This window comes from Patiria miniata, unplaced genomic scaffold (assembly GCF_015706575.1).
Source record: "Patiria miniata isolate m_02_andy unplaced genomic scaffold, ASM1570657v1 HiC_scaffold_22, whole genome shotgun sequence".
Taxonomy (NCBI): Eukaryota; Metazoa; Echinodermata; class Asteroidea; order Valvatida; family Asterinidae; genus Patiria; species Patiria miniata.
This window is the reverse complement of record NW_024037061.1, coordinates 15,207,333-15,221,758: the sequence shown is the minus strand read 5'-3', so window position 1 is coordinate 15,221,758 and position 14,426 is coordinate 15,207,333. Positions and strand designations below refer to the sequence as shown.

The following is a 14,426-nucleotide window of genomic DNA, read 5'->3' as shown; positions in this document are numbered from 1 at the left end:
GGTTCCTAACGCCATTCAAACTACTCATGCTACACATCGTGAAAACTAATTGCACGAAATTTCAATTAAATCTATTTTTCTATATTTTGAGTAGTTCATCGGAAACGAGGTTGTTCTTTTTCTTCACTTGTGCATCATCCGTGTTGATGCGTAGTTAAGACAGCTATTTATGTGGCGCGCCCTCTATTATAGTGGTCTCGATCTCCACCACCTAACCCGATTTCGGGCCAACAACTCAAGAAATACACCTTACATTAAAAGGAATTTTCGTAGACTCATTTGTCATGATGTTTGTTATCAAAAGATTTCATTTCATAAAAAAGACGTCAATAAATTAATCAAGCTATTATGATCGTAACAATACAGGATTTTATTTGCAAATGGAAGTCAACATGGATTTTTAAGGTTTAAAACACTAAGACACTTTTACCTAGGTAATTCTGTCCCCCCGGACAGTTTTACCGGGGGACAGAATTACCTTCCACCCCCCCCCCCCCACCTACACTTAAAAATTCCTGGCTACACCACTGAATACACGTTATATTAAAATGAATTTTCGTACACTCATTTGTCACGATGTTTGACATCAAAATATTTCTTTTCAGAAAAAAAACGTCAATTAATCAAGCTATTATGACCGTAACAATACAGGATTTTATTTGCAACAAATACAATCCTAATGGAAGTCAAAATGGATTTTTAAGGTTTAAAACACTAGATTGTTACGATCATATTATATTTATAGCTCCACGGTTCCTCACGCCATTCAAACTACTCATGCTACACATCGTGAAAACTAATTGCACGAAATTTCAATTTAATCCATTTTGTATTTCTTGAGTAGTTCATCGGAAACGAGGTTGTTCTTTTTCTTTACTTGTGCAGCATCCGTGTTGATGCGTTGTTAAGACCACTATTTATGTGGCGCGCCCTCTATTATAGTGGTCTCGATCTCCACCACCTAACCCGATTTCGGGCCAACAACTCAAGAAATACACCTTACATTAAAATGAATTTTCGTACACTCATTTGTCATGATGTTTGGCATCAAAAGATTTCTTTTCAGAAAAAAAAAAGTCAATTAATCAAGCTATTATGACCGTAACAATACAGGATTTTATTTGCAACAAATACAATCCTAATGGAAGTCAAAATGGTTTTTTAAGGTTTAAAACACTAGATTGTTACGATCATATTATATTTATAGCTCCACGGTTCCTAACGCCATTCAAACTACTCATGCTACACATCGTGAAAACTAATTGCACGAAATTTCAATTTAATCTATTTTGTATTTCTTGAGTAGTTCATCGGAAACGAGTTTGTTCTTTTTCTTCACTTGTGCAGCATCCGTGTTGATGCGTTGTTAAGACCACTATTTATGTGGCGCGCCCTCTATTATAGTGATCTCGATCTCCACCACCTAACCCGATTTTGGGCCAACAACTCAAGAAATACACCTTACATTAAAATGAATTTTCGTACACTCATTTGTCATGATGTTTGGCATCAAAAGATTTAATTTCAGAAAAAAGCGTCAATTATCAAGCTATTATGACCGTAACAATACAGGATTTTATTTGCAACAAATACAATCCTAATGGAAGTCAACCGTCTTTGTCCTCCCCCCCCCCTTCCTGAGACCACTATTTATGTGGCGCGCCCTCTATTATAGTGGTCTCGATCTCCACCACCAAACCCGATTTCGCGCCAACAACTCCAGAAATACACCTTACATTAAAATGAATTTTCGTACATTCATTTGTCATGATGTTTGGCATCAAAAGATTTCATTTCAGAAAAAAACGTCAATTAATCAAGCTATTATGACCGTAACAATACAAGATTTTATTTGCAACAAATACAATCCTAATGGAAGTCAAAATGGATTTTTAAGGTTTAAAACACTAGATTGTTACGATCATATTATATTTATAGCTCCACGGTTCCTCACGCCATTCAAACTACTCATGCTACACATCGTGAAAACTAATTGCACGAAATTTCAATTTAATCCATTTTGTATTTCTTGAGTAGTTCATCGGAAACGAGGTTGTTCTTTTTCTTCACTTGTGCAGCATCCGTGTTGATGCGTTGTTGAGACCACTATTTATGTGGCGCGCCCTCTATTATAGTGGTCTCGATCTCCACCACCTAACCCGATTTCGGGCCAACAACTCAAGAAATACACCTTACATTAAAATGAATTTTCGTACACTCATTTGTCATGATGTTTGGCATCAAAAGATTTCTTTTCAGAAAAAAAAAAGTCAATTAATCAAGCTATTATGACCGTAACAATACAGGATTTTATTTGCAACAAATACAATCCTAATGGAAGTCAAAATGGTTTTTTAAGGTTTAAAACACTAGATTATTACGATCATATTATATTTATAGCTCCACGGTTCCTCACGCCATTCAAACTACTCATGCTACACATCGTGTAAACTAATTGCACGAAATTTCAATTTAATCTATTTTGTATTTCTTGAGTAGTTCATCGGAAACGAGGTTGTTCTTTTTCTTCACTTGTGCAGCATCCGTGTTGATGCGTTGTTAAGACCACTATTTATGTGGCGCGCCCTCTATTATAGTGATCTCGATCTCCACCACCTAACCCGATTTTGGGCCAACAACTCAAGAAATACACCTTACATTAAAATGAATTTTCGTACACTCATTTGTCATGATGTTTGGCATCAAAAGATTTAATTTCAGAAAAAAAGCGTCAATTATCAAGCTATTATGACCGTAACAATACAGGATTTTATTTGCAACAAATACAATCCTAATGGAAGTCAACCGTCTTTGTCCTCCCCCCCCCTTCCTGGATCCACCGTTGCAGTGCTCCTTACAAAAAAACCCCAGATTTTATATTGAAAAGGAAATGTACTTTTTTTACAGCACACATAATATTTATGGAGATCATATAAAGATATGTGTTGAATTTGACGTATATCGGAGTGATCTTTAAAACTAAAACTGATAATTAATCTTAAGCATTTTGTTCTAAATAATGAACAATTTATCAAGGTAGGTTTCGTGTTTCCCCATAGGTATACATATTGGAGACGAGACAACGATAACGGAACCAAGGTTGCGAGAAATTAACTTGTGAGGACTTTCCAACAATTATTTCTCCACGTTAACTTAACAATGATTTCTCCAGGTAATTAACTTATTAATAATGACACCCAAAACTATTGAATCAACCTGTTCAGTGAGAGTACTGTTGAAACGAATCCGAATGTTTTTATCCACACTTTGATTCGTAGAAGCTGTATGTATTTTCTTTAAATTCAAGATAACTTGTTTCTGCAAACCTTAGTTATCTCTTAGTTAGTCATCTCTTGATGAAGTTAACAGCCTCGCTTCAATTGTTGGCACTACATCATCTGCAAATAAGATGAACGTCAGAAGTCGGGTAGAAGTACACATATCGTAAATATCAGTAAGAAGCAAGATGGGCCCTAGAATGGACCGATCCAGTAAGCCCCTCCCACTGCATTTTCCTGCCGCACGCATCATACGCGCGTGCACGCATGTCGGACTTTTGTGCACGCAATGTCGGACATAAATCACGGCTGTGATTGGTCAGAATACCTTGGGCGGTGCTTACTGGATTGATTCGTAAATGGTCTTTACTGACAATTTTTCCCCCTATTTTTAAAGTAATGATCTTCAATCAACACGAGTGACTCTGACACCATTTGTTTTTAGTTTACTCATGAGAATATCGTGATCTGTTGTATCAAATGCCTTATAATGATCCAGAAAAATGCCAAATGAAATCAATGTACACACATAACAAGGCCAATTCTATTTGTTTATATGTTTTATTTTTGTTCCACACCCTACCCACTTGCATCGTCTATTTACAATCTTCAAGTTTTTGGTCGTTCTCAGTTATTTACACACAAAAAAACAACTTTTTAAAAATCACATTTTGGAGACATTGCTACTTTTACATATTGATAAAATTGTGTTGCAACATTGGAGCAGATTTTCTTCCAGTTTACCAACAATGGTAAATACATTTGATAATTCAAACATGATCATAAATGTTTTAAGTTTTATACAATAAACGCGGACATTGAAACAATCCAAAAATTTACTTTTAAATTCACAGTTTTTAAACAATTACACAAATGTATAACATTACAATGCCCTAAAAATCCCTTCATTTTTTCCACATTGGAAAAAAAAATCCCCTTCATAAAAAAATTGGGGAAATAAAAAAAATCACAAAACTTTGACAATAATTTAATCTTCAAACAAACAAATACGGACATAATATACATGAAAACAAAGCCATGGCAAATATGTTTATCAGTGAAACAATAATGGCTATTGTACAAGAAATAAATTATATCCACATTATAATTACACGGTCAACCAAAGGACATAAACTTGGCATTCAACACAGAAACTGCAAACATCAACAACGGCGCTAACACATTGCAGCAGGGTAAAACTGTCAAATACTAAAATACTGAATTTTAGTAGCAAAAATACGCCCTGTAATTGTCGTATGACTGACGCAATCTCGATACCTAACTGTGTGAGGTACATTAGTAAAACTTTAGAACTAAAAAATAACAAATAAATAAAAAACAGAAATGCCAGTTATAAATACTGTTCTTCACGAATGTCCAACAAAAGTACCAGTCGTTTTCGTTTTTTGTTTTACAATTCCGCTCCAGCAAGTAGAAATAAAACATCTCTACATCTCAGAATTCACACACAGGGAATACAAATCGGCAAAAATGTTCAAGCATGCAGTATCCTTTATTTTAAAAAAATGTAAACACTTTAATGCATCCCCTACACAAATAAAATGGGAAACAAAGAGAATAATACAAATTAATTGGGGAAAACGAATAAATATTCCTCACATTCTATGTTCAAAACATTTTTACTTCTCAGTCACTCTTCATAGCTTCACTCCCACACACTGAAAATCAAATTCACAATGCAACCAAACTATAATGCCTTAAACCAATTCACTTCATCCACTCGAACTCCATCAGCACTTTTAGGCAAGCAGACTTGTTTAAAATAAAACTTCTAGCTTGACATCTGACTTTAAGCTACAGTCCATCATTTGCAGCTACCCAAAAAGTTACTGACGTAATTAGTGTTGAAAAACATGCTTGGTTGAAAGATAGTAAGGGGACTAAACTTCCTGTGAAATTATTCTTTCTGGCATGCTGTCATTTTGAAGAAATCAACGAAAGAAGGCCTTTCCGTTGGAAATTTCTGTTAGAAGTTTGTTTTCTTATTCGGCAAAGCGCGCGCAAGCGTTGACACGATGCACACGCACGCACTGTTGCTTTAATTTGTCGGACAAGTGCGTGACATCACGTAGCTGCAATTGGCTCAGTGAGAACGTGTCTCGGACGCTGAATTCAGGCCCAATTCAAAACATGATTCAGCAGCTTTTAGTTTGAAATCGAGATCCTAGAATGTTTTTTTTCTCGAGATATACAGCTGAAGCCGAGCTGAAAACTTCATCAGGTTAGTTGCTCAGCACCCTTCTTTAGATTTTGAGCACCTTTCTTGCTTCAAACGAACAAAATGCACAAATTACAAATGATGGACTGCACCTTTAACAGTCACACAGGTTCAAACTCCAATGAGTTGGCATCACTCCTCCTTAGGAATGTGCAATCATTCAAGAATTAATCTACACAGAGATACACATCCAAATCTTACTTCAAAGATCGGAGGTTCAAATCCTCTTCTGTATTATGTGTTAGCAAAGTAGCTCAAAAAGATACATTACTAGTAGTTTGGAATCTAATGGTCTAGAGTTTGTTACGACCCGTAACAAACTTTTTTTTGGCAACACCAAACTATATTTGTACACACAATTTGTTTTGGGAAGCTCGTTTCAAGTAACTGACTATTCTAATCAGATAATTATTTGTGTTAATGTCATCAAGCACCTCTACTGAATTCAAGAAACTGCCAAAATGAATATTCCACGATGAAAACAAGTACAACGTAAACCTGTCTACTTGGAGGAAAACATACCTTCCTTTTTAAATTTTGTTTTAAATGTGGCTTTTAAAACATTAGGGTATGTTTAATCACAAATTTTTAATTATTCATCAGGGCAGACTGGTATTAATTCATAACGAACTGGTATTTTATTGCTTTCATTTCTACTCGCAAATTCAGAAAAATGAAGACTTCACCTTGCTTTCTATTCAATATGGCCGACTCAAGACTAAAGTCCATAGCAGCATTGGCATATATTAATATTGTGCAAAACGGACCTCAAACCGAAACCTACCCGACCCGAAACCGACTTCGGGTCGGGTTGGGTCGGTTTGCTCATCATTTCAGTTGGATCGGGTCTGTTTCGGTTATGCAATGTTCGAGTTGGTTAAGCCATTTTGGAAAACCCCGAAATAAACCAAAATCTGGTTGATGGAACTCGGTTTATACCTATAACGTTTCGGGTCAGTTTGGCCTGGTCAACCCGAACCAATGCACAAGTATTATTGGTGTGGACTACATGCACAAACACCCCTTCAACGGTTCCAAAAGCAGTGTTGGCGGGAAACCACTGAGAGGGGCATTCATAAGCATTGCCGACAACGCTAGCCTTTCACCAAGGCCATCGTGGCTTAACTTGCCCGCATTAGACAAAGCGCATACGCATGAACCACACTGCGCAAAGGGCGCGTCCCTCACAGCTGAGCTCTCTACATGTATAACATAAACACGTTAGCCAGATGGAAAAAAAAACAGCACCAATTTCAGTTTTGATCATTACTTCCACATTGGTTTTCCACAAGCACAGAAATCTGCTCAACATGAAAACAGATTTTTGCTCAGCATAACTTGGGTAACCAGCAAAAACTGCAAAATACAATTCGGCGCTTAAAACCAAATTTTGCTTAAGCAAGTAACCTGAAGCAAGTAACCAAGTAAGCTGACTTTTGCTGAAGCAAGTAACAAAGTAAGCTGACTTTTGCTAAAGCAAGTAACCTTTGCTAGGCGTTTGTTGTTCTTCTCCTCGGCAGCTCGAAGATAATTTATAAAAGCATCTGGAGCAATTAAGCAACAGATGAACAGTCACTCCGTCTGATCCCGGATCTTGTTTAGGATTGGTGTTTTCTGGACTGCTAGTTTTCTTCGTCCAAGTTCCCTTGTCCCCCTTCTTGGTTGCCTCATGATGTGGCTAGTGAGGCCAGTGCAGGGCTGGGCTGCTTCTCCAGATGTAGGATTCTTTGATCGAGTAACAGTTTGTCTGTGGCAAGATATAAATAAAAAAAAGCATGAATATTATTTATAAAGTATCAACTGTTAACTAAAGAACAACATTCCAAATCTAAGGTAAGGCCAAAAAAAAAAAATAAGTCGGTCTCTGGTCAGCGCGCGCGTCGATTTTAATCATGCGCGTCGATCTTTTTTTTCCCCAAAATGTTCCGCGGTAGCTCCAACAGCGCCCTCTATTTCCGCACCTCCTCATTTTTTTTTTTACCAAAGAGCACCAAGGAATGGGAAATTGCACCAAGGCAAATGATCGAAAGCACCAAGGCAAATTATGGAGGACACCAATGTACATGAGGACACCAAAAAAGCAAAATAGTACCCACCTTGTCTGTACAATCCAAGCTTGAAGAAAAAAAAAAAAAAGCCGCGTAGCTGCGTCACTTACTTTGGTCTGACCAGAGACCGAATTTTTTATTTTTTTTGGCCTAATATCAAGATTTTAAGGATAACTTTTGAAGAATATAATTGTAAGAGTCTACCAACTTACATTTCAAAAGTAGTTCCCTATCATTGTCTGATGTCGCCTGGAGGCACAGCCCATGCAGTAGCCACTGGGCAGTGTGGTAACGACTTGCACACTGCAGGGGAAAACGAAAACAGAAACAACAAACAGAAAGTTATTCACAAGATTTTTTTGCGTCAGGGTTTTGACCTTCACTGATGTACATGTATTTTTTATATAAACACTGCATACTCAGTGTTGACCTGAGTGATTGTGAGAAAAATTCACAAACTACTTGAGGCGGGAATCGAACCCACGACCTCCTGCTTACTAGTGCAGACAGGAGCAGCTGGCTGGTTGGAATCTGATATAGCAGCGGGTACCGCAACCAAATCTTACTCATAAGATGAAGCAGAATGTTCCAGTTTATTTACTTGGCATTTGAAAAGCCACAATGTTAACCTCTATGACGAAAGAATTTGGACGTTTCACAATGTAGTGCGCCGCCAAGAGTTTGCCACGGAGAGTTCATTTTTACTAGTGCATTGTGGGAGATGGTCGACAAATTCGCAGCGCACACATTTGAAATTGTCTGGTCAGTAGTTTCGTAAGTGTATGATTCCAGTGTACGTTTGCTCTTTTCCTTTCATTTTATCAAGATGGTGTTGTTTGTAAGGCGGCAGAACGCTATGCCCCGATCTTTAACGAATTAGCTGAAGTTGTCTACTGACATTCATTCAAATGGGCTGTGTTTTGTCGATTGTAAACTTGAAAAATGGACTCTGCGTGGCAAACTCTTGGTGGCGCACTGCATTGTGAATCGCCCAAATTGACATGAAAGTCTGTAAGAGATGTGAACAGTAATTTAAGACAAGGTTTGAAAATTGAAGCAGGGGTAATCGGCTTCGCTTACACATGACAGTTTCAAATAAGAATGGCAAAAGCTGTTCGACAGCCGTACCAAATTTGGAGCTTTCCAAAGGTTTGTGCACAAACATGGATGCATCCAGCAGGTTACTTTGTATGTGGCGAGTTAAAGTTGATGTATACATGCTTTTTGGGTGTGGAAAAATAGTTTCTCAAATTGAATTGATAATCTTTCCAATGAGACACACCACAAACAAATCAGCCCACGACAAGTAATCAATTAAATAATGTATACTTTTGAATTAAGAGCGGGACGCTCCTAATTCTGAACTGGAGCGAGCCATTTAAAACCACTTTTGAGATCTGTATAAGGCCCAAAAAAAAAGTCTCCGGTGCCTGGTATGGAGCTTGCCCAAAAAGTGGTGCGGCGACGCGGCTTTTCTGGTTTTTTTTACCTGATTTGTTTTGCCTCAAATGTCGGCTGATGACTGCAAATGGTGCCCGACTAAACTTAGTGCAAATATATGGGAGTCCAGAGAGGCCACATAAAGTTTATTCTCGATCATAACCCCATCCAAAAACACATTAAAATTGTGCAGCAGCAGGATTCCAGTCAAACCAGTGAGTTTGGCGGTTTTGAGACATCATCTTTCATTGAACAAAAAACTTTTTCATTTTGTCAATGCGCATGGCTACGGCGATGCGCGCGCATACCAGAAACATTTTTTTTTGGCCTAAAGGCTTGCAAAAATAAACAAGCAAATTTATTTGTTGCAGGTCATTATATTCCTTTATATTTAATTCGGAAAAGAAAATCGAAATTTCGAAAAAAAACCACACGTATATACCATCTTTAAGTTCTATAGCAATTTAATATCACTCTATGATCTAGAGACAGTGGCATCACAATCACAGTTAAGCACGGTTCATACTTCATGCGAAAGCAAGTGCGCCAATAATGGTGGACACGCTTCAAACGTATTGTTTGATGTCACGAATTACGCTTAACTTTCGCATGAAGTACAAACCGGGCTTTAGACGATTATCATTACATCAATTACCTCCTGCGGGTTGCCAAACAACTCGTCCAGCCCGGTACTCTGACACAGCTCCACTGCGTAGTTGTACATGAGTTTGTCGGCGGTGATCAGGGACCGGTCTCTCTCCACGTCCCGAGCCCGGCTCATGTTCCTGTCGTACAGGCTGCGGCACCGGCCGAGGCATTGGTGGTACCGGTCATTCAGCGCCGTGACAACTGGGGCAAAGGACAATGTTTTAATAGTACTAACTTTTTGTTTGTTTTTTAAACTGTGTCCCATCCAAGGGTGTCAAAAGTAGTCAAAATGCACCCTTTCTTGTTCAGGTGCACCCTTTCTTGCCAAAAACGGCGTATCACACACGACAGCAGTAATATTGACATTATGACATGTCAGTTAAGGAGAATACACAAGAAAGTGTGGATTCGTAATTTAAGAATTCACGAGGCGCGAAGTGCCGAGTGAATTCCTAAATTAAGAATCCACACTTGCGAGTGTATTCTTCGACTTAAACCATTGCGTCAAAAGAAGTATTGGCATTAACAGTGAGTGGAGATGAAAAGACTTTGGATAAATGTTGCAACCTGACGCCACTTCCGCGATTGTGTACAAAGTCTAGAGTCAAGATTTTTTTTAAAGTATTTCAAATAAATTTCAACAAAATTGGAAATATTTCTCAGTCCCAGATTCATGTCTATCATCATTTTTGCAATGAATGCCCTTCATTGAGATGATATATGGAGAAAAAAAAGTGGCGTCAGGTTGCAACATTTGTCCCGGCTCCTTCCGTTGACAAATTGATAGTTCAGACGATGATTTCTTTCTGACTCGAAGTAGGTTTTGCAGTGACGGCAGAAAATCTGACAGGGAAGATGCATTGGTAATTTCAGAAGGAAATTTTCAAGCATACGGTCCTATTAATGCTCATTATAGAGAACAATTGTCTGACGTGTTCAAAGTGTGGATTCGTAATTCCGAATCCACACTTTACTAAAGATTCTTTGTTCTAAATCCACACTTTGTGACCAGCGTAACAGATTCGTAGTTCCGAATCCACACTTTTAACAATAGTGCGACGTCATAGCAATGGTTTAATGTCTAATAATCTATCAATCCACTCACCATTGCGTACTGCATTTGAGGGTTTCAGTCTCTGGGCCAGGATTTCCGTTTTAGCCATTTCCAGGGCGGCAGACAGAAGCTCCAACCCTCGGGCATACAACACCACCTGCTCTGCCCTCCTGTCAGTGTAACAAGGGTAAAAACAATGTGTTCCAATCAGGGCGCCCTCTGTTAAATCATGAGCGATACCAACAGGCAAAGTAAATGTAAATATTTACTACATACATGTAAAAACTCATTTCAGCAAAAATATTTAACTGAAAACAAATCCTATTTCCTCTCGATGATGTCACAGTACTGATGCCATCACAGTACACTACACCAATAGTAATTCAGAATTTGCATTAACAATTACAGAGGAAACCATGCCAACAAAAATATAACAACTGGCAAGGCTAGTTCCATGGTGTTTCTTAATGATGAAAATGAAAACAAAACAATCATTTGACCAGGGTAATATAAGCCTCAACGATACAGTCCAATGATAGATGGTAAGCCACGAACTAAACACTTTGGGAGTTGGGGTTCCAGACAGTCGGAAGTAATAACCCTTTTTTTTTCTTGGGTCGGGAGCCCAAAATAGTGCGGGTCAGAAATGAGAACCAAAGAATTAGAAAGGATGCCCTAACAGGAAAAAGAAATTACGATTCAGTTTGTTAAATAGACAAAGACTGCGGGTAACACCATGTGGAAAGTAATCTCTTCTCGGAAGAAGTGCGGTTCTGAAAAGAACCGATTGGTTGAGTGTGGAACTGGACCACTCGGACAGTGTGCTCTGTCTGTCCTCTGGAGGGTGAGGGTGACGACGGACAGAGCACACTGTCCGAAACGTCGAGTTCTACACTCACCGACCGGTTCTTTCCAGAACCACACTTCCTCCAAGAAGAGATTTCTTTCCACTTACCTTCAATTTTGTCTATTTAATGTTATCCGTCATGCACAGCTTTAAAGGGAATATACATCATTTGCTTTTGCTGTAATTTTCAGAAATGGATGGAATTGGGGGGTTGGAAATATATAGCAAATATAGTTACACTGACTTTTTTTGCTATAAAAACCCTGACTCCATATAAGAAGAACAGAGCAGTTTACATACATTGGGGAATTGTAAGGTCAGGGAACCAGTCTAGCTGGCTTGTTCCCGTTCATAGGTTTGTAATCGATTGCAAACAAGTGCGATGGTCAATTGGGGCCAGTATTTGAAAAAAAAAGCCAGTTGTCTCCAACGCTGATCGGCCGATCAGCGTTGGAAATTGATACAAAAATACCACTTTTGTTGAAAATGACAGTATACCAGGTGCCATGATTTTACAGGATGCTTTACACTGTCATTCACTAACAGTCCAGCAAGGTATTTCAAAATGATTTGGTAGTTTTATTGTTGATGTTTGCAAATGTTGTATTTTCCCTTTAAGTTATATATATATTTATTTTGTTCATACCTGTAGCCTTCGCTGACGAAGCACACCTGCTCCCCCGTACCAATGTCAATGTCCCCACCATAGATAGACTCAGCCAACGGGTCGCTGCGCTGCTGGGCCACCTCAATGATGGCGTCTACTATGTGCAGGATGGTGGTAAGGCGTTCCACTGTTTCGTTATGCTCAGGCTGGTCAACGCACAAAATAAAAAAGAGTATAACATAAAAAACAAAAGTTTTGAAAAAAGGTACACACAAAACTGGAGGAACAACAGCAGAATTTGTTTCTGAGTGCCCATTTTTTTGGGAGATAATGCATATTGTTTTATGGTGAGATGTATTTCTTGTTTATATTTAATATTATGACTTAAAGCCCTAGTCCATCATTTGCAGCTATCCAAAAAAGTAACTGGCGTAATTATTGTTGAAAAACATACTGGTTGAAAGATGGTAAGGGGACTAAACTCCCTGTGAAATTATTCTTTCTGGCAAGCTCTCATTTTGAAGAAATCAACGAAAGAAGGCATTTCCAACGGTGCATCTTAAGAAGCACCGTAGGAAAATTTAATTTAGTAATTCGTTTTGTTATTCGGCGCAGCGCGTACAAGCATTGGAACGACGCACAGGCGCGCGCGGTTGCTATAATTCGTCGGATCAGTGCGCGACATCGCGTAAAGCTGCAATTCAAAACAATTCGAAACATGATTTAGCAACTTTTGATTTGAAATTGAGATCCTAGAATGCCGTTTTTCTTGGAATATGAAGCTGAGCTGAAACTTCATCAAGTAAGTTGTTCAGTATCCTTCATTAGATATTGAACACTTTTGTTGCTTCAAACGAACAAAATGCACTAGTTACAAATGATGGACTATAGCTTTAACAAAATGAGACAGTTGGAATTTGAAATGTGCAAAAACTATTAAACAAACATAATCTGGGTAGCAAAAAAAAAAAAAAAAAAAAAAAAAAAAAGAAGGAATTTGAAGCTTTTGAAGGAATTTGAAACTTTACAAGGAATTTGAAGCTTTACAAGTCATTGGAACTGTTTTCATTTTTGAGAATGAAACAAAAAGAGGAAAATGGCTGCTGTAGACCAAAACTAATACAAGCAAACACATTGTCAAATCAGTGGCTACACTAAACTAAGCAGCTAGTAAATTACTTCTTTTTAAACTCCTCAAAATGCCGTAAGAGTTCATTTTTTTGTTAACAAGTGCAGACACAAGACATTATACTGCCCCAGGAAAATATGCTAGGTCATTAAGCTAGCATACAAATTCGTTTGGGTGGCGGTGAATGTCACATTGAAACTGAAGATTTGAAATTTGCTTTTGTACGATTCTGTTAACAGAACCCACCTCTAGGAGTGTTTCTTCTGGCAGTTCAGGGGCAACAAACATGATGGGTCCCATCATGTTGGGCGGTGACGCCGCGTAGGTGATGGAACTCTGACTGTTGGGGGAGCCCTCCGACATCAGGGCTGAGTTGCGACGCGACGTGCTGCCGATGTAGAACTTGGCACTGGTGGGCGGGCTGGTGGCAAGCGCAGCTGAAACCAAAAGCAAAACAATTTTTTTCGATTTTCAGATTATTATGAGATGGAATTTTGCGTCGGGGTGATATAAATCAAATTAGGTTTTGCCCTTTCCAACTTTCACTCGGGAGGTAACACACTGAGTATACAGTGTTTAAACATCGGTGAAGGGCAAAACCTAACTTGATTTTCAGATGAATTGTTATAAATCTTTGATACATCTACTATACATATTTTAAAGAAATAGTATTTAGTATTGTAATCGTGGAGTTAAAGTGTTTTTAGGGAAAACAAATTGGCATCTTTTACTTTCAAGACAACAAAACTTGAAAACTTTAAAGGCCTTTTTCTTACTATTTTTTTGGGGTGGACATGTCGATAAATGCGAACTTCAAGCAGCAAACAGTATTATAAGTAGAATCTTATTCTCTTTCCTGCTACTTTCAAATCCTCATTTCAACCCCTGTCCAGTGTTTGTCTCATTTTGCCAGAATGCCTCACATATTTACCAGTTCTCACCGGCATTATTTTGCCAAAAGGTTTGATTTTCGAAAAAGGCAAACACAGCAGCCAACTTCTGACATACAGCCAAACGCCACAAATACTGATTTGCAAGAGTCATCACAACAGTATTTGTACGATATTTTTTTGCCGAAACCTCATATTTTTCAACAAGCCGGGGTGTGCAACGGAGAATAAATTGTGGATCAATAG

At 38.3% G+C, this 14,426-nt stretch overlaps 1 protein-coding gene across 1 annotated transcript in view; it reads right to left on the bottom strand.

Annotated features, from left to right (window-relative positions):
* Positions 1 to 5,530: 5,530 nt before the first annotated feature.
* Positions 5,531 to 14,426, bottom strand: part of LOC119730394 (serine/threonine-protein kinase unc-51-like) — a 33,092-nt gene continuing 24,196 nt past the window's right edge. The window contains exons 20-25 of the mRNA XM_038203266.1: positions 13,537 to 13,727; positions 12,201 to 12,367; positions 10,759 to 10,877; positions 9,661 to 9,854; positions 7,778 to 7,868; positions 5,531 to 7,264 (exon numbers count right to left, since the gene is read on the bottom strand). Of these exons, the coding sequence (XP_038059194.1) occupies positions 7,185 to 7,264; positions 7,778 to 7,868; positions 9,661 to 9,854; positions 10,759 to 10,877; positions 12,201 to 12,367; positions 13,537 to 13,727 (842 nt within the window). The 3' untranslated portion in view covers positions 5,531 to 7,184. The remainder of the gene's footprint in view (positions 7,265 to 7,777; positions 7,869 to 9,660; positions 9,855 to 10,758; positions 10,878 to 12,200; positions 12,368 to 13,536; positions 13,728 to 14,426) is intronic.